Raw genomic sequence first — 21,500 nt, 5'->3', positions numbered from 1 at the left:
GGATGGTACCAGGTTTCCTCCAGACGTGACGCTTGGCATTCATGCCAAAGAATTCAATCTTGGTTTCATCAGACCAGAGAATCTTGTTTCTCTTGGTCTGAGAGTCTTTAGGTGCCTTTTGGCAAACTCCAAGTGGGCTGTCATGTGGCTTTTACTGAGTAGCTTCCATCTCGCCACTCTACCATAAAGGCCTGATTGGTGGAGTGCTACAGAGATGGTTGTCCTTCTGGAAGGTTCTCCCATCTCCACAGAGGAACTCTGGAGCTCTGTCAGAGTGACCATCGGGTTCTTGGTCACCTCCCTGACCAAGGCCCTTCTACCCCGATTGCTCAGTTTGGCTGGGCGGCCAGCTCTAGGAAGAGTTTTGAGGGTTCCAAACTTCTTCCATTTAAGAATGATGGAGGCCACTGTGTTCTTGGGGACCTTCAATGCTGCAGAAATGTTTTGGTACCTTTCCCCAGATCTTATTTAACCCTTATTTTACCAGGTAAATTGACTGAGAACACATTCTCATTTACAGCAACGACCTGGGAAATAGTTACAGGGGAGAGGAAGGGGGATGAATGAGCCAATCGTAAACTTGGGATGATTAGAAGGCCATGATGGTATGAGGGCCAGATTGTGAATTTAGCAGGGGCAGTACCCCTGTGACAACAATTTTGGACCCCCTTGTGGCCCCGCTAAATGTGGAGTATGAAATAATTTTTACATAACAAATTTTTGCTATCGTTCTTTTTTTACATCCGTTATTAGACAGTGGCAACGCGGAACATGGTATTTTGCCTGCTAATGCCTGCAATGCAGTGAAGAAAACGATATGACAACAATAACGTCTAATGTAACTGGCCCCTCTAACAGTACAACTGGCCCCAGCTTGGCCCCCCCAGTTGAAATGGTCTAGAACCGCCACTGCTTGAAAGAGATCATGTCTCGATTTGTTTTGAGTTTTCTCAATGGCAGTATTAATCTGACCATTTTTGTACCCCCTCTTCTTGAATTTTCTTTGCGTCTCAGCCATATTTCTGTCGAAATCTTTGCAAATTCGTTTGATTCGACAGAATTGGCTGTAGCGCAAACTGTTTTTCAAGGGAAGCGGGTGACAACTATCAACCCTCAACAATCGATTAGGATCAGTAGGTTTCCTGTAAAGATCAGTGTATGGAACATTATCCTCACACAAAATCAGAAGATCAAGGAAACTGATTGACACGTGTCAGATTACATAGTAAATCTCAGGTGCTCAGAAGAAGAGTTTAGAAAAGCATGGAATGCCTGGAGCTGTTTTGCATCACCCCTCCATAGAACAAAAATATCATCAATGTACGGTTTCTAAATTGTAATGTTAGGCAGAAAACATTTTTGAGAGGATTAAGAATTGACTGTTTCTCAATGTAACCCACATTCAAATGAGCATAGTTAGGAGCCATAGGGTATCCCATAGCAGTACCCTTCGTCTGAATAAAGAAATCATATGAGCAGACTACATACTCAATGAATACAGCCATACTATGAGGTACATGTTAAACATACATGATAGACTACTGCTTTAATAATTGAGTATTGTCATTAGTACCTGTGGAGAAGGTCACAATAACGAGACGGTGTAGTTGCTGAGCAGGATCCCCTGCTTATTCTGATGATCCACAGACAGACCAGTAGAGCTGGTCTCAACTATGACCTCATTACCCATGGAGCTTTATATCACCAACCTGACTTTTTAAAATGGAAATACAGCTGTATAATTGTCTGGGCTCTTTGGCCCTCATCCTATTCCAAACCAGCATAGGCCTACATTCATTGTTTAATGAATGGCAATTGTGTGGGGATTAAACATGTAGCTTAATCAATGTTGAAGTAATGACTTACATATTTGATTTGATTTCTAATATATATATACCAGGTGTCTGTGCTGTTTGACTGACTTGTAGTTTTGCCGACTCACCTCCTTGTAAAATGGCATAATAGCACAATTGTTTCAATTAACATTGTCAGGAATGTTCTTGCTTCTAGAATACATAAATAATACAATGACAAACAGCGGGTAAGGAACGATTGGCTACCTATGACGTCCGTCAAAAGCAAAGGGCATTGATGTGACATATGACCAATGTGGCCTCACGCTCGTGTGCTTGTGACATGCCTGCTGGTACACCTGGCTATAGAGAATATGAATAGCCACAGCTTTTGCCATTAGGTGTGTATTCGTTCTATTCTAAAACTATAATTTCAAACAAAGGATGGCGAATAAGGAATAATGTAATGATGGTAATGTAATATGGTAGGTTTTAGTTAAATGTGTTTGATCTCGCGCTGCGTGTTGCTGAGGTTGGGTATCAGGTTTTACGTTCATGCGTAAAATGCACCCATGTGCATTTGGTTCCCATTCAACTTTAATCCAAATTCTGAACTGACAGGTTGTACTATAACAAAGGCACCGGGAATTTCAGTTTCACAGTAGTTTTTCTTGCCACACCGGGGCGTGATGTCACAGTAAAGACTCGTGCAACAGGATCGGGAGCATTTGTCCCCTACTTAAAATCCACCTGCCACTTGGAGAGGAAAGTAGTTGAGTAGTTGTGGTTGGATTACAACATGGGAGGTAAGCTCTATATCTATGTTACCTAGTCTCCTGAGATGGTGGTCATATAGTGTCTACAAACATTCCATATGAACGCGTGCTGTTTTGTCGACAATATATAAGTTATAACAACAGGTGACTGGTGTTTTGATGATGACACTATTTCATGATGATGATTTGTCTTTTAATGCAAGGTCTTATGCAACCTACTTGCAACCTACTTGCAACCTACTTGCAACCTACTTGCATACACGATGTTAAGATAATATTTGCTTTGGCTCAAAGACAATTATTTTAAAGCATGTCATGATTGCAGGATGGATGGATAAAACATGGATGGATATCCAGCTGAGAACATTTAGCATTGACAGTCCATCCTACTCTGTTTGTAACCCATTTAAATGTAATATTTGAACAACATAGTTGATTTCTATTATATTTATTTTAATTGAATATTGTGTCATTTTACTCATGCTGCTAACAATCCAACAGGCCGGCTGGATGTAGTACTATAATTCAGTACAACATAAGCAACACTGAAGCAACCATTTTGGTGCCTGTGATTGAAGAAGCCCATGCTAAGGCATCCACTCCTGGATATTTGCTTATGTTTTCAAAAAGGGGAAAAACTGACAACTGACATTTCACTAAAGCCAGTCCCTCATATGGCGTCTTCAAAAAGTAGATCAGCATGTGGAATCTTTGAAAAAGGCTACATCCACATGGTTAGTCATAATGTGCTCTATGCTGGAAGCAACAGAAAATAACGTCCTCTTTCTTTCTCCCCCACAGGGTTCTATTCTAGTGAGAAGATGACAGGCCTGTTCGCCTATGAAAGCTCCGATTTGGACTGGTGTGAGGATAACTACAGGCACTCTGAACACATAGTGGAGTACTTCAACACTGTAAGTGTACATTATTTATTTCTTACAATATCCAGCTGAGAAATGTACCTTTCTGAAACTACACTGCAACTGTTGTGGACCATCCTGTATGGCCACAATGATGATAGATATAGTGGACAGGTGCATCACTCACTACATTACATTGTGAATCCTTCTTTTAGAACAGTCCTTTCTGTTTCTCCAGATGAGCAGCCTGTTCTTCTTCGTGATCTCCCCCATCATGCTGTACCTGCTGCACCCCTACGCCAGGGAGAGGAACCTGGCTGTACACCTGGTCTGGATCATGATGATCTTTGTGGGTGTGTCTCCACTCTCCTTTCCAAACAGCAGGCCAACCTTCATTCAGTTATAACTCCACTCCAAGGGTGGCCTCATCAGGGTGCTTTCAGTTCATTCTGAATTCAATAATAGCTCTTAACCTCTTCCCAATAGATACTGGGTAGGGGCTGGGGGCCATTTAGGAACGGGGAATTAACGTGTGTCCCCTCCCTACAGGTCTCTTCTCTGCCTACTTCCACATGACCCTGAGCTTCATGGGCCAGATGCTGGATGAGCTGTCCATCCTGTGGGTCCTGGGGCTCTGCTATGGTCTCTGGTTCCCACGCAGGCTCTTCCCCTCCTTCATCAAGGACAGGTTGGTCACCATTGCTCCTGGTCGAGGCTTCTGCAGACAAAATGTTGTCTGTCAATACTGGAAGTAGGGTACCGCGTGCTGCCTTCCTGTCTCTATTTAATGTAACCATGGAGCAGCATCCACGTGTGTTTAGATCTCCCTGCTACAGGATCATGCAGCTGTTCTTTCTGTATGGACCAAACAGCAGTACGTACTGTAGGCTTTTAAAAAGGCAGGAGACAATGACAGGATCTTTTTACAGGGCACACCAGGTTGAAACAGAAGCCATATTAAGCCAGGAGCCGGACAACCAGGCCAGGAGCAGCCTGCAGTGTGCTATATTCACCAGCCAGTGGGAGAGAGGGGCTCCCTGGCATTCTGAATGACTCTCCCATTAACATGGACCAAACAGACAGTGTGAAGATAATCCCAATTTAATTATAAAACTAGCCCCTGGTTCAATAGTCCCCATGTATTTACCTTCCAGTGTTTTCTGTGCTGCCGTGTGATACCTGTCAACTGTTTTCAAGTTCATTTTATGTCTCCTATCCACCCCTAACCCTCTCTCTCTCGTCCCCTGCAGGATGACTTTCTCCCGGCTGGTCATGATGATAACTGTCGTCACCACCCTATGCTCCTTTGTCAAACCCACTGCCAATGCCTACCTCCTCAACTGCTTTGCCCTCCACATCATCTACTCATTGGGTCTGGAGATGAGGACGTAAGGCAATAACTCCCATTATTGTACTGTACATTACTGCCTATCACTCCATCAGTTCACTGTCTGATAACTGCTATCAAATAACTGCTTTCTGTCCCTCTTTCTTTCCCTTTATTTTCCTCACACACAGCTGTACTGACCCGAAGGTGCTGCGGTTATGTTGGTCTGCTGTTGGCCTGTGGGTGCTGGCCATCTCCTGCTGGATCAGTGATCGTTTCGGATGCAGCTTCTGGCAAAGGCTTAACTTCTGCTACCTGCATGGCATCTGGTAAGAGTAGGGGAGATGACAACAATGATGTTAATAGAAGTTAGATGGAGAAAAAAATATTTTTGATTTTGTGAATCACAAACAGATCCATGTATGACTGACACTTGTCTATTCACTCTCTAGGCACATTCTGATTGTGATGGCTGTAGCCTACGCAAGCACCCTGATAGCCTACTTGGATGCCAACTATGAGATACCCTACTCCCTGCCAAGCCTTCATTACTGGCCCAATGACAACTGGGTCCTGGGGTTGCCTTACATTGTTCTGAAAGGAACCACCAAGACTCATAAAAGATTCTAAAGAACATTCAACTAATGCAAGAGACAACTTGAAGGCTTTGGTGATTAAATGTGGTCTGTAGTGCCATGCAGAGAAAGTGTAAAATGCAGTGCCTTTCTTTTTACTTAGCAGTGACTCAGTTTGAGAAATGGCTGCAATCCATTGGTTTGCTTCTTATTTTATATGATAATAGAATCAATGCCACTCAGGTCATTAATGTGTGTATGTTTGTATGCATTGTGTGTGAATTTTGATCAATTCACCAATCTGTTATTTGCATTCATGCAGATGTAGGATCTTAATTTGATCACTCTTTTTTTTTGCTGAGAATTTTCCTGCACTGCAGGAAATGCAGTTGAGCTTATTGGTTTACATAAATTCACTGAAAACCAACGGTTATATCAACAGTATTTTGCTTTTCATGTAGCATACTTTTGGCCAGCTTAATAGCCTAACCACCGATCAAGCAACATTATGGACTAAACGTTAAAATCCTATTGCTGTAGGATTATTTTGCTGTTACAATATAGGTCAAATTAAGATCCTACATCTGTATGTGCATGGATAATCTCTGCACATCATGTTTGTAAAAAAACAAACATGTTTTTATATTTAGCTGTGTTTTGGTATGATTACATGCTTGTCTTTGTAGTAACGAGTACTGAGATACTTTCAACAAAAAAGACAGCTTTGATTAAATGTGGGGCTGAATCACAACCACATTTCAGGGGGCTTGTAGAGTTTGTTTACATAACCTACACCCTTTTCAGGGATAAATATCACATTGTGTGTGAACTGAACTAAACTAAGTCATTTTATAACATACATGTATTAATTGAATCTCTCTCAGGTTTTTCAAAGAGTATTACAGTGTTATTACAGAAACTGTTAGGAACATGTCAAGTTTTGTTATGTGTGGGGTTCTACCTCTATGAGAGAAATTACATTTTTATATGAATAAGATTAACAGTTTGTGCATTACTGAAATAAATGCACTGACGAATTTGAGACATTTAACAGAATGTAGTTTTGTCTTTATATTGAAAAAAAGAAAAGTTGCTATGAACAATGTATTGAGCATTAGACATAGATACAGTTGAAGTCGGAAGTTTACATACACCTTAGCCAAATACATTTAAACTCAGTTTTTCACAATCCCTGACATTTAATCCTAGTAAAAATTCCCTGTTTTAGGTCAGTTAGGATCACCACTTTATTTTAAGAATGTGAAATGTCAGAATAATAGTAGAGAGAATGATTTATTTCAGCTTTTATTTCTTTCATCACATTCCCAGTGGGTCAGAAGTTTACATACACTCAACTAGTATTTGGTAGTATTGCCTTTAAATTGTTTAACTTGGGTCAAACGTTTCGGGTAGCCTTCAACAAGCTTCCCACAATGAGTTGGATGAATTTTGGCCCTTTCCTCCTAACAGAGCTGGTGTAACTGCGTCAGGTATGTATGCCTCCTTGCTCGCACACACTTTTTCAGTTCTGACCACAAATCTTCTATAGGATTGAGGTCAGGGATTTGTGATGGCCACTCCAACACCTTGACTTTGTTGTCCTTCAGCCATTTCGCCACAACTTTGGAAGTATGCTTGGGGTCGTTGTCCATTTGGAAGACCCATTTGCGACCAAGCTTTAACTTCCTGACTGATGTCTTGAGATGTTGCTTCAATATATCCTCATAATTTTCCTTCCTCATGATGCCATCTATTTTGTGAAGTGCACCAGTCCCTCCTGCAGCAAAGCACCCCCACAACATGATGCTGCCACCCCCGTGCTTCATGGTTGGGATGGTGTTCTTCGGCTTGCAAGCCTCCCCCTTTTTTCTACAAATATAACGACGGTCATTATAGCCAAACAGTTCTATTTTTGTTTCATCAGACCAGAGGACATTTCTCCAAAAAGTACAATCTTTGTCCCCATGTGCAGTTGCAAACCGTAGTCTGGCTTTTGAATGACGGTTTTGGAGCAGTGGCTTCTTCCTTGCCGAGCGGCCTTTCAGGTTATGTCGATTTAGGACTTGTTTTACTGTGGATATGGATACCTTTGTACCTGTTTCCTCCTGCATCTTCACAAGGTCCTTTGCTGTTGTTGTGGGATTGATTTGCACTTTTCGCACCAAAGTACGTTCATCTCTAGGAGACAGAACGCGTCTCTTCCTGAGTGGTATGACGGCTGCGTGGTCCCATGGTGTTTATACTTGCGTATTATTGTTTGTACAGATGAATGTGGTACCTTCAGGCGTTTGGAAATTGCTCCCAAGGATGAACCAGACTTGTGGAGGTCTACAATTTGTTTTCTGAGGTCTTTGCTGATTTCTTTAGATTTTTCCATGATGTCAAGCAAAGAGGCACTGAGTTTGAAGGTAGGCCTTGAAATACATCCACAGGTACACCTCCAATTGACTCAAAGTATGTCAACTAGCCTATCAGAAGCTTCTAATGCCATGACATCATTTTCTGGAATTTTCCAAGCTGTTTACAGGCACAGTCAACTTAGTGTATGTAAACTTCTGACCCACTGGAATTGTGATACAGCGAATTATAAGTGAAATAATCTGTCTGTAAACAATTGTTGGAAAAATGACTTGTGTCATGCACAAAGTAGATGTCCTAACCGACTTTCCAAAACGATGGTTTGTTAACAAGAAATTTGTGGAGTGGTTGAAAAACGAGTTTTAATGACTCCAACCTAAGTGTATGTAAACTTCCAACTTCAACTGTATATATATTTTTTATCTACCTCTTTTTACTGCTGTGTTTTGTATTAGAAGCCTTACTAAAATAACACATATTTTGGAAACCCACCAGAAATCCCTCCTAAAGATGTTAAATCATTTGGTACATTGTAGACATGTTTTCAAAGTCCTATTCCTAACTGGTCTGACACAAAGAAATTGGCACGCAAATGATATTCATAAACTGTCAGAGGCAACAGTGCCGTCTAGTGTACAGACTACCCATTGGGCAAAAACTGGTTGAATTAACATTGTTTCCACATGATGTTGAATCAATGTGGAAACTGATTGGTTTTGCAAAAAGTAATCCATGTAAGGGCATTTTGTATTTTTAATTTTTTTTTACCCAACTGTTAACCGAGATCCAATGGCATAGTGACAGTTTGTGTTGATTTCACGTTGAATTCATGTTAGTTGACAACTCAACCGAATGTAAATCTAAACTAGACGTTAAACTGATGTCTGTGTCCAGTGGGTACAGTATTTCTAACATTTTATTTTGTAAGCTCTGTAAAGTTGTAAATATGTAACAACCATTGACTTCCATATGGCTAACAACAACCCCTATGAATGAGCTACGCTGAGAGTACAAAACATTAGGAACACCTTCCTAATTTTGCATTGCACCCCTTTTTGACCTCAGAACAGCCTCAATTCGTCGGGGCATGGATTCTTCAAGGTGTCAAAAGCGATCCACAGGGATGCTGGCTCATGTTGACTCCAATGCTTCCCACAGTTGTGTCAAGTTGGCTGGATGTCCTTTGGGTGGTGGACCATTATTGATACACACAGGAAAGTGTTGCAGTTCTTGACACACTCAATTTAAAGGCACTTAAATATTTTGTCTTGCCCATTCACCCTCTGAATGGCACACATAGACAATCCATGTCTCAATTATCTCAAGGCAACAAAAATCCTTCTTTAACCTGTATCCTCTCCTTTATCTACACTGATTAACGTGGATTTAACAGGTGACATCAATAAGAGATCATAGCTTTCACCTGGATTCACCTTGTCAGTCTATGTCATGGAAGAGCAGGTGTTCATAATGTTTTGTACACTCAGTGTATAGACAGTATGTGTGTGTGTGTGTGTTTGTACATTTTATACAATTCTATTGATAAACCCCTTTCAGTGATGACTCAATCAAACATGGTAACCACTTCAATCGTGGACACGCAAAACAGGGATTGACTAAGTTATAACATTTATATGTCTCTGACAGCCAGATGGGAGTTTCATAAAGACTGATCCATGCCTCAAAGACTGGATCAGTGTGAGTGACACAGAGAGGCCAGTGCTGATAGAAAGCTCTGACCCTCTGTCCAACAGCAGTGGCCTGGTCATCACACATCAAAGTGTCCCCCGCTACAGGCCCACTGCGGAGTGCCTCTTGTCCCTGTGAAGCTGTGGACGTCTTCTATTAGGAGCTATGCTGCTCTCTATTCAGATTACCCATTGGAAATAGAGCCAGTACACCAGCACATTTGAGGCACTAGAGAAAGAAGATTGAGACTGTCTTTTGTAATCTTTGCATCACACTCTGCTTAAAGAAATGCAGCTCAGCTCAAGTCAAGGGGTCAGAGTTTGGGATGGACTCCTACTCAATCTGTGGCAGGTGGGATCTCACTGTTGTTTTTATTCAGCACTTGTTCCTGAACGTAAAGCAGTGGAAGTTCAAATAAAATGTTATTTGTCACATACACATGGTTAGCAGATGTTAACACGAGTGTAGGGAAATGCTTGTGCTTCTAGTTCCGACCATGCAGTAATATCTAACAAGTAATCTAACAATTTCACAACAACTACCTTATACACACAAGTGTAAAGGAATGAATAAGAATATGTACATAAAAATATAAGGATGAGCGCTGGCCGAACCTCATAGGCAAGATGCAGTAGATGGTATAGAGTACAGTATATACATATGAGATGAGTAATGTAGGGTATGTAAACATTATATAAAGTGGCATTGTTTAAAGTGGCTAGTGATACATTTATTACATCCCATTTTTAATTATTAAAGTGGCTAGAGATGAGTCAGTATGTTGGCAGCAGCCACTCAATGTTAGTGATGGCTGTTTAACAGTCTGATGGCCTTGAGATAGAAGCTGTTTTTCAGTTTCTCGGTCCCAGCTTTGATGCACCTGTACTGACCTCACCTTCTGGGTGAACAGGCAGTGGTTGTTGTCCTTGATGATCTTTCTGGCCTTCCTGTGACATCGGGTGGTGTAGGTGTCCTGGAGGGCAGGTAGTTTGCCCCCGGTGATGCGTTGTGCAGACCTCACTACCCTCTGGAGAGCCTTACGGTTATGGGCGGGGCAGTTGCCGTACCAGGCGGCGATACAGCCCGACAGGATGCTCTCGATTGTGCATCTAAAGTTATGGTATCAAAGCAAACACAGACATATTTGGGTGTTCTGATATAGGCCTACATGCAATATCCTGCGGGCCAATGTAATGCTATGCTATGCAATACTCAGTATTGCCTCGAAGCAAATCAAATCTGTTTTTAAATGTCCATTACTAGAAATCAATGTCCTTCATTTCTACGATCAATGTCAATGTCACCAATGAGTGGTATGTATTGCAATTTAAATGTTTCAATTTCGATTATGTTTCAGTTTCAATAATGTTCCTCATATATCCCAAATTGGCATGCATCCACCTAGGTACTTGCAATTAGGGACAATAAGTCCTTTGGGAATATGATTTTCATTTGTGATTCAATAGACTGTTATAGGCTAAATTAACGTCAGTTTTATGAGATATTCACACATTTTATTTATTTTTTATCGGTGAATATATCAGATCACTGCTTTTACATTGATTTATCCAATGTGCCTTTCACATCTGGACCCACGTCCTTATTGCTTTATTTATTAAGACAAGCTCCCTGTCCAACCTGGACTCAGAGATAGACGTAATATAGTAAACTAAAATTGAAGACTCTCAAATTAGTACGATACAATATGTTATGTTTGGTATGGTATGTATTAATTTGTGGATGTCATCATCCATTTCATATGATATGTTACGAATAACATGTTTTATGATATTCTACGAATTGCAATTCGTACAATATGTTCTGAATTTGCAATACATATGATATGCGGTGCAGTCTGCCCAGTCCATTACCGGGGGCAAACTACCTTAGTATCTTAGTCACTTAATGTTTACATATCTAGCATTACGCATCTCATGTGTATATACTGTATTCTATACTATTCTACGGTATCTTAGTCACTTAATAATGTTGATATATCTTGCATTACACATCTCATATGTATATACTGTTTTTTTATACTATTCTACTGTATCTTAGTCCTTTCCACTCTGACATCGCTCGTCCATATGTATATAGTCTTAATTCATTCCTACTTAGATTTGTGTGTATTGGGTATATGTTCTGTAATTTGTTAGATATTACTTGTTAGATATTACTGCACTGTTGGAGCTAGAAGCACAAGCATTTCACTACACTCGCAATAACATCTACTAATCACGTTTATGTGACCAATAAAATTTGATTTGATGTTACAAATTCCAATTTGTTGTGGCTAACGCTAACGTTAGCTAGGTGGCTAACATTAGCTAGGCTATGGGTTAGGGGTTAAGGTTAGGAGTTAGGTTAATGATTAATGTTATGGTTAGGGGAAGGGTTAGCTAACATGCTAAGTAGTTGCAAAGTAGCTAAAAAGTAGTAGGCCTAAGTAGTTTCAAAGTTGCTAATTAGCTAAAATGCTAAAGCTGTCCTTTGGGTTGTTAAACATTCGCATTATACACCCACCCCGAACAGCCATCCTCCTTTTGTTTTTGTCAGCCTGTAGTATCACAAAAATTTGAGCGTCCCAGATTTTCATTTACTATCCTACGTGTAGTCTATGAGACCAGCCTCCCCTGTCACTCTTAGACGCTACAGAAAATACTTGGAATGTATTTGTCGCTCGTGAGAAGTCCCACCTCTGAAGTGCTATGGTTGGTTCAATACAAACGACTTAAACTTTTGCCTATCTGATTGGATAAGAAAGCTTTCTGTTTTGGTTGCTTGCCAGCAGCCGTCTGGAAGGGGAGGGGTGCTGTCTGGCTTCCGGTTTTAGGCTGAATTTGACACACAATGAGGTGCAGGGAACAACCTATCGCGAAACGCCGCTGTAAATAAATAGAACAATCACTGAAGCCACAGAATCATGGAGAATCAGGTAAAGTGACTTTTATGTCCCCTCGTGAATCCTGAACTTTTAACCGAAAGAATGCTAGAAGGCTGCGCCCGGGACAGAAATGAATGCCTGGTGCTACAAAAAAATCCTGCTAATCGAACTCATAGTCGGCTCATGCGCTTTGCTAGCTAGCCACACTCGCATACATCTTTATTTGACATAGCGAGCTGGCTAACGTTAGCCTCACTCAGCATTGCTAGCTAGCCACACAATCAGACGGGCATACAAAGGGATTTGTTGCTTGCTGGTGTATTATGGTATAATATATTGTGGAAGTAAGACATACTTACTCCTTACCCGGTTCGTAACCTAATTTAGCTCGAGCTACTGCCTGTTAGGGACGCTCTCGCGGCCCTTCGCTACGTAAATAGCGGCTACAAGGCACCGGTGGAAAGGATTTGATGTTTCCAGGTCTGGGTGGAGGGGTGTGTATCTAGCGGCGAGGAATTGAAAAGCGGGAATCACATCACCAGTTTAAAGGCAAAGATTGTCCACGAATGAAGATATTTGAGTATCGTAGACAGAAATTGCGTGTGTAACAGCTAGCTGGATACTGTCGTTGGTTGGGGGAAAACATGAAAGAACATCCATGAACTATGTCCACATCGATGTCCATTGACAGACCTTAGCAGTCCATCTTATTTTTTCAAAATATCAAGTCAGTAATTCCGCTGTTATTCTAGGTAGGAGTTTGAATGCATGCTGATCATGAGAATGCAAACTCTATTTCCATATCAAAGTCGGTGACTCATGGCATGAACATGTCACTGTCCGGTGTTACCCCTTTGAAAAATGGAATTCCGTGACAAGGACTCATATTTTTAGCCTGATTACCCATAGTGTCAAAAAAATATAAAACGATCCATCAACAACCATGAAACATCTAAGAAGATAGTCATTGTATTTTTGTTCATTTCAAGTTTTGTCTCTATAGTCTGAAATCTAGACCACCACAATTATTTGGTTTTGCTAAAACTGCCCTCTGGCTACATTCCTTATTTCAGGAAATGTTGTTGTGCATCATAACGTCTGTGCTCTGTCATTGTACGATTTGTGCTATTATCAAAATCACAGTTCAATTCACAATAATACACCAGAGATGGTCATGTTCAAACCACATAGTGATGGGATAGTTGCATGCTTTGTAATTCGAGTAGACTAGAGTATGATCTCTGTAAGGGCTGTGGATCCTGTCCACCCATACAGAGCTCAAAGTTCTGCAGGTGTGTCTGTTCAGTTGATGGAGTAGTCTGTTTTCATTGTCTGTGTGCCTCATCAAAGGAGACTTTAAGATTATTTTTCCTTGGTCATGTTATTTTCATGGCACGTGGGGGTTCATTGTTGTAAGAGCCTGTTTGTCTGCCAAGGAGTTCATTTCCTAGGGGGGTTCACTTGCTGCCACAGTGATGGCGGCTGAATGTATTTTGTTATCGTGTTCTTGCTGGGAAGTGGGAAGTAAACCATATTATGGAATGTCATTCAGCCTTCGTAATTTTTTTTGTCATGAATCAAGAACCTTTATTGCATAAGCATCAGGGTAAAGGTGCTCTTGTCTTTTTCCTTGAGTCTTTGTCAATGTCAACCATCTCAGACCTATTTTGTTTGTTATGATTTCTGATCTGTGAGGGTCAGTGTATGAATTACGTGTTGTCTCTTAGCTCTTTTTGGTGATGGCCAGTGATCCTGGGGAGCTGGTTGGTTGATGTGGAGGGGCTCCATGGCTGCTGCACTGACCCAGGGTGTGGTAGCGTCTGGAGTTAAAGGGCATTACTGCCACAGAATGGCTGGGCGAGACGCCAGGGAGGGTGTGTGTGAGGCTGAGAGTGCCAAACCAGCTCAGCTCATCTCAATCCTGTCCCCTAATCTCTCCACTCAGTCACAGCTCATGAGCACTGCGGAAAGAAGGGGCCAAATCCCCACATTCTTCAGGCATGGACATAAAGTGCCTTTTCTGTCCCTCCCCCCCATAATTCCTCTTTAGTAGCTGTCCTGGTCACTGCAGCATGTCATTTGGATGTCCGTCCAACTATAATTTTTCTTGGAAACGAATCACAGTCCATCCATGTAGGCTGTCATCTCAGAACAACAAACTTTTTGAAATTGTAGTATATAATTATTTTCCTTTTCTTGAAAGTCCAATGCAGCTGTTTTTACTCAATGTCATATAATTTGTCGGTAACAATTAAGTAACTTACTGTGATTGTTTTCAATAAAATGGTCAGAAAGAAACACAACTTTTGATGAATTTTAGATGTGATAACCAAGATGGCGTAGCAGTCAGATGTCTTTTGTCCTCGTCGTGTCCCGTGTATGTCTTTTTTTATATCTTCGCATATATTATTCTTAACCTCAACTTCAACATACTCTCCTGCAAGCCGCTTCACCCAATGTGGTATGGATCTGCTATTTTCTTTACTTTTGAACCAGAACCCTCAACAGAAGCTAGCCAGATAACTAGCTAGTAGTCAGCTAGCCACTGCTAGCGGTCATCAGCTACCATTAGCCCAGACAACTCTCGCCAGTCTGCACAGCGCGACTCAAACCAGGGCAAATCGCACTTATTTTCCTCCATATCTCCGGATTCCTACCGCAAGCTCTGAACCTTTTCACCTGGACCATCACAGCTAGCTAGCTGCTATCCGAGTGGCCACTCCTGGCTAATGTCTCTGTCCCGACGCAATTAGCCTGGAGCTAACCTTTGCTAGGCCCATCTCCCGGCTAGCCGAAGAGGTCCATCAGCCACTCCTTGGGCTACAATACCTATTTTGACAATTGGCCTGGACCCCCGCCGACCCATCACGACTGGACTACTGACATAATTCGCACAAGGGGGTTTATCAGCTGGCTCCTCTGTCACAACGTCCCCTGAGTACCCATCTGCTGGCCATGCCCGCTAGCTGTCTAGAGCATATATGATCGGATATCGGTTAGCTTAAGTGGCCCATCGGACAAATTCTTTGGCCACTATACCTATTTTGCCAATTAGCCTGGACCCTTTTACCACACAGAGCCCTGCTGATCCACGACGACTGGTCTGCCGATGTTAGAGCACGAGGGGGCTACAACAGACTTCTTCCGTCGCGATGTCCCTCTAAGGCCCTTTTGCTATCTTGCTAGCCCCGGCCCGCTAGCTGCCTGAATCGCCGTGTCTCCGGCCCGAGCCAGTCACTGGACCCCTATGATCACTCGGCTACGCATGCCTCTCCCTAATGTCAATATGCCTTGTCCATTGCTGTTTTGGTTAGTAATTATTGCCTTATTTCACTGTAGAGCCTCTAGCCCTGCTCAATATGCCTTAGTTAACCCTTTAGTTCCAACTCCCACCTATGCGGTGACCTCAGCTGGTTTAAATGATGTTTCTAGAGACAATATCTCTCTCATTGTCACTTAGTGCATAGGTTTATCTCCATGGTATTCAAATCCTACCATACTTTTTCTCTGTACATTATACCTTGAATCTATTCTACCGTGCCCAGAAACCTGCTCCTTTTACTCTCTGTTATGAATGGACTAGATGACCAGTTCTTATAGCCTTTAGCCGTACCCTTATCCTACCCGTCCTCTGGTCCTCTGATGTAGAGGTTAATCCAGGCCCTGCAGTGCCAAGCTCCACTCCCATTCCCCAGGCGCTCTCATTTGTTGACTTCTGTAACCGTAAAAGCCTTGGTTTCATGCATGTTAGCATTAGAAGCCTCCTCTCTAAGTTTGTTTTATTCACTGCCTTAGCACACTCTGCCAACCCGGATGACCTAGCCGTGTCTGAATCCTGGCTTAGGAAGATCTTCCAAAAACTCTGAAATTTCCATCCCTAACTATAACATTTTCCGACAAGATAGAACTGCCAAAGGGGGCGGAGTTGCAATCTACTGCAGAGAGGGCCTGCAGAGTTCTGTCTTACTATCCAGGTCTGTGCCCAAACAATTTGAGCTTCTACTTTTAAAAATCCACCTTTCCAGAAACAAGTCTCTCACCGTTGCCGCTTGTTATAGACCACCACCTGCCCCCAGCTGTGCCCTGGACACCATATGTGAACTGATTGCCCCCCATATATCTTCAAAGCTCGTGCTGTTAGGTGATCTAAACTGGGACATGCTTAACAATCTAAATTTGATGCCCTGAATCTCACACAAATTATCAATGAACCTACCACGTACAACCCAAATCTGTAAACACGGGCACCCTCATAGATATCATCCTAACCAACCTGCCCTCCAAATACACCGCTGCTGTTTTCAACCAGGATCTCAGCGATCACTGCCTCATTGCCTGCGTCTGTAATGGGTCTGCGGTCTAACGACCACCCCTCATCACTGTCAAACGCTCCCTAAAACACTTCAGCGAGCAGGCCTTTCTAATCGACCTGGCCCGGGTATCCTGGAAGGATATTCACCTCATTCCGTCAGTAGAGGATGCCTGGTTATTCTTTAAAAGTGCTTTCCTCACCATCTTAAATAAGCATGCCCCATTCCAAAAATGTAGAACCAGGAACAGATATAGCCCTTGGTTCACTCCAGACCTGACTGCCCTTGACCAGCACAAAAACATCCTGTGGCGTACTGCATTAGCATCGAATAGCCCCCGCGATATGCAACTTTTCAGGGACGTTAGGAACCAATATACACAGGCAGTTAGGAAGCAAAGGCTAGCTTTTTCAAACATAAATTTGCATCCTGTAGCACAAACGCCAAAGTTCTGGGACACTGTAAAGTCCATGGAGAATAAGAGCACCTCCTCCCAGCTGCCCACTGCACTGAGGCTAGGAAACACTGTCACCACCGATAAATCTGCGATAATTGAGAATTTCAATAAGCATTTTTCTACGGCTGGCCATGCTTTCCACCTGGCTAACCCTACCCCGGTCAACAGCCTTACACCCCCCACAGCAACTTGCCCAAGCCTCCCCCATTTCTTCTTCACCCAAATCCAGATAGATGATATTCTGAAAGAGCTGCATAATCTGGATCCCTACAAATCAGCAGGCCTAGACAATCTGGACCCTCTCTTTCTAAAATTATCTGCCGCCATTGTTGTAACCACTATTACTAGTCTGTTCAACCTCTCTTTCGTATTGTCTGAGATCCCCAAAGATTGGAAATCTGCCGCGGTCATCCCCTTCTTCAAAGGGGGAGACACTCTAGACCCAAACTGCTACAGACCTATATCTATCCTACCGTGCCTTTCTAAGGTCTTCGAAAGCCAAGTTAACAAACAGATTACTGACCATTTTGAATCCCACCGTACCTTCTCCGCTATGCAATCTGGTTTCCGAGCTGGTCATGGGTGCACCTCAGCCACGGTCAAGGTCCTAAACAATATCATAACCGCCATCGATAAGAGACAATGCTGTGTTCATCGACCTGGCCAAGGTTTTCGACGCTGTCAATCACCACATTCTTATCGGCAGACTAAACAGCCTTGGTTTCTCAAATGACTGCCTCGCCTGGTTCACCAACTACTTATCAGACAGAGTTCAGTGTGTCAAATCGGAGTGCCTGTTGTCCTGACCTCTGGCAGTCTCTATGGGGGTGCCACAGGGTTCAATCATCGGGCCGACTCTTTTCTCTGTATACATCAATGTCGCTCTTGCTGCTGGTGATTCTCTGATCCACCTCTACGCAGACGACACCATTCTGTATACTTCTGGCCCTTCTTTGGACACTGTGTTAACTAACCTCCAGACGAGCTTCAATGCCATACAACTTTTTCCATGGCCTCCAACTGCACTTAAATGCAAGTAAAACTAAACGCATGCTCTTCAACCGATCGCTGCCCACACCTGCCCGCCCGTCCAGCATCACTACTCTGGACGGTTCTGACTTAGAATATGTGGACAACTACAAATACCTAGGTGTCTGGTTAGACTGTAAACTCTCCTTCCAGACTCACATTAAGCATCTCCAATCCAAAAGTAAATCTAGAATCGGCTTCCTATTTCGCACCAAAGCATCCTTCAGTCATGCTGCCAAACATACCCTCGTAAAACTGACTATCCTACCGATACTTGACTTCGGCGACGTCGTTTACAAAATATCCTCCAACACTCTACTCAGGAAACTGTTATCCAGTTATCACAGTGCCATCTGTTTTGTCACCAAAGCCCCAAATACTACCCACCATTACGACCTGTATGCTCTCGTTGGCTGGCCCTCGCTTCATATTCGTCGCCAAACCCACTGGCTCCAAGTCATCTCTAAGTTTTTGCTAGGTAAAGCCCCGCCTTATCTCAGCTCACTTGTCACCATAATAGCACCCACACGTAGCACGCGCTCCAGCAGGTATATTTCACTGGTCACCCCCAAAGCCAATTCCTCCTTCGGCCGCATTTCCTTCCAGTTCTCTACTGCCAATGACTGGAACGAACTGCAAAAATCACTGAAGCTGGGGACTCATCTCCCTCACTAGCTTTAAGTACCAGCTGTCAGAGCAGATCACTGCACCTGTACATAGCCCATCTGTAAATAGCCCATCCAACTACCTCATCCCCATACTTTTATTTATTATTTTTATTTTGCTCCTTTGCACCCCAGTATCTCTGCTTGCACAGTCATCTTCTGCACATCTATCACTCCAGTGTTTAATTGCTATATTGTAATTATTTTGCGACTATGGCCTATTTATTGCCTTACCTCCGTTATCCTACCTCATTTGCACACACTGTATATAGACTTTTTTCTATTGTATTATTGACTGTATGTTTGTTTATTCCATGTGTAACTCTGTTTGTGTTGCACTGCTTTGCTTTATCTTGGCCAGGTCGCAGTTGTAAATGAGAACTTGTTCTCAACTAGCCTACCTGGTGAAATAAATAAATGCTAGGCCTACTGATTTTTTTTTTCTTTTTTTCTTTGCTACAGTGCCTTCAGAAAGTATTCCTACCTCTTGACTTATTCCACATTTTGTTGTTACAGAGTGAATTCAAACTTGATAAAAACATTTCCTCATCCATCTAAACACAATACCCCATATTGACAAAGTGAAAACATGTTTTTAGACATTTTAACAAATGTATTGAAAATTAAAAACAAAAAGATCTCAATTACGTTAGTATTCACACCCCCAGTCAATACATGTTAAATTCAACTTTGGCAGCAAATTACAGCTGTGAGTCTTTCTGGGTAAGTCTCTAAGAGCTTTGCACACCTGGATTGTACAATATTTGCCCATTTTATTATTTTCATAATTCTTCAAGTTCTGTCAAATTGGTTGTTGATCACTGCTGGACAACCATTTTCAAGTCTTAACTTAAATCTGCTTGAAAATCTATGGTAAAACTTCCTTGGCCACTCCGGAATATTCACTGTCTTCTTGGTAAGCAACTCCAGTATCGATTTGGCCTTGTTTTAGGTTATTGTCCTGCTGAAAGGTGAATGAATCTCCCAGTGTCTAGTGGAATGCAGACTGAGCCAGGTTTTCCTCTAGGATTTTGCCTGTGCTTAGCTCCATTCCGTTTCTTTGTTATCCTGAAATACTTCCCAGTCCTTACCATTTACAAGCATACCCATAACAGCAGCCACCACAATGCTTGGTTCTCAGTAATGTGTTGTATTGGATTTGCCCCAAACGTTGCACTTTGTATTCAGGACAAAAAGTGAATTGCTTTGCCACATTTTTTGAAGTATTACTTTAGTGCCTTGTTACAAACAGGATGCATGTTTTGGAATATTTGTATTCTGTACAGTCTAGAGGTTGACCGATTTTTATGATTTTTCAACGACGAAACCGATTTATTGGAGGACCAAAAAAAGCCGATCCAGATTAATCTGCCGATTTAAAAAATAAAAAAAATAAAAAAAAGAAATAAAAAAATTAATAAAAAAAAAAAAACAAATATAAAAAAAAATAGGAAAAAAAAATTATTAATAAATTAAATATAAGAAACAAATAAAATAAATAAACAAAATAAAATTTATAATAATAATTTACAAATATATATATATATATATGAATAATAACGAAAATATAAAAAATTAAAAAAGAAAGAAAGAAAGAAAAAGAAAAAAAATATATAATAATAAAGAAAGTATAATTAAAATAAACAAAACAATAAACATAAACTTTTTTATAAAAATATAAATAAAATATGAGAAATTAAAAGATATACTTGTGTATTGATTTTAAGAAAGGCGTTGATGTAAATGTTTAGGTACAAATTGGTGCTACGATAGTGCTTTTTTCGCGAATGCGCTTGTTAAATCACCCGTTTTGGCGAAGTAGGTTGTGATTCAATGATAAATTAACTTCTTGTGTGACGGTAGCGTCCCACCTGGCCAACATTCGGTGAAATTGCAGAGCTTGAAATTCAAACTACAGAATTATAAATATTTAACTTTCTTAAAATCACAAGTGTAATACATCAAAATAAAGCTTAACTTCTTGTTAATCCAGCCGCTGTGTCAGTTTTCAAAAAGGCTTTACGGCGAAAGCACACCATGCGATTATCTGAGGACAGCGCCCCGCATACAAAAGCATGAAAAACATATTTCAACCAGGCAGGTGCGCCACGAAAGTCAGAAATAGCGATATAATAAATGCCTTACCTTTGCTCTTCTGTTGGCACTCAAAGGTCCCAGGTACATCACAAATGGTCCTTTTGTTTGATAATGTCCTTCTTTATATCCATAAAAACTCAGTTTAGCTGGCGCGCTTCAGTCAATAATCCACCCAGTTCCCCTCCATCAAAATGCATACAAAATGAATCCCAAACGTTACTAATAAAATTTTCCAAACAAGTCAAACAACGTTTATAATCAAACCTTAGGTACCCTAATACGTAAATAAACGATACAATTCTAAGACGGAGAATCATTGTTGTCTTTACCGGAGAAAAATAACAAAGAAGACGCTCTCTTCCACGCGCTTGGAAACACTACAGCCAAAATGGGAGCCACCTAAAAAAAACGACAATTTCTGGCTCATTTTTCCAAAAACCATTATGAAACTCTTTCTAAAGACTGACATCTAGTGGAAGCCCTAGGAACTGCAATCTGGGAGGATTTCGCCTTATAATTGAAGTGACAGCCATTGAAAACAGTGGTAGGCTTTTTGTTGTTGTTGGTTTGTCCTCGGGGTTTCGCCTGCCATATCAATTCTGTTATACACACAGACATAATTTTAACAGTTTTAGAAACTTTAGAGTGTTTTCTATCCAAATCTACCAATTATATGCATA

The 21,500-nt window shown here is 41.5% G+C and overlaps 2 protein-coding genes across 3 annotated transcripts in view; both read left to right on the top strand.

The window, feature by feature from the left end:
* Positions 1-2,460: 2,460 nt before the first annotated feature.
* Positions 2,461-6,387, top strand: acer1 (alkaline ceramidase 1). Its single transcript, XM_014216507.3, has 7 exons — positions 2,461-2,599; positions 3,371-3,483; positions 3,668-3,782; positions 3,979-4,117; positions 4,680-4,817; positions 4,948-5,085; positions 5,209-6,387. The coding sequence occupies exons 1-7, from the start codon at positions 2,593-2,595 to the stop codon at positions 5,384-5,386; spliced, it is 828 nt and encodes a 275-aa protein (XP_014071982.2). The 5' UTR covers positions 2,461-2,592; the 3' UTR covers positions 5,387-6,387.
* Positions 6,388-12,185: 5,798 nt separating this feature from the next.
* LOC106613842 (protein ENL) overlaps positions 12,186-21,500 on the top strand; it is a 33,053-nt gene continuing 23,738 nt past the window's right edge. For both annotated transcript variants that reach the window (XM_082956831.1, XM_082956830.1), the window contains exon 1: positions 12,186-12,313. In XM_082956831.1, coding sequence (XP_082812957.1) covers positions 12,302-12,313 — 12 coding nt within the window. In that variant the 5' untranslated portion in view covers positions 12,186-12,301. The remainder of the gene's footprint in view (positions 12,314-21,500) is intronic.

The sequence above is a fragment of the Salmo salar genome, chromosome 10 (genome assembly GCF_965601325.2).
Source record: "Salmo salar chromosome 10, fSalSal1, whole genome shotgun sequence".
Taxonomy (NCBI): Eukaryota; Metazoa; Chordata; class Actinopteri; order Salmoniformes; family Salmonidae; genus Salmo; species Salmo salar.
This window is presented reverse-complemented; position numbering and strand designations above follow the sequence as displayed.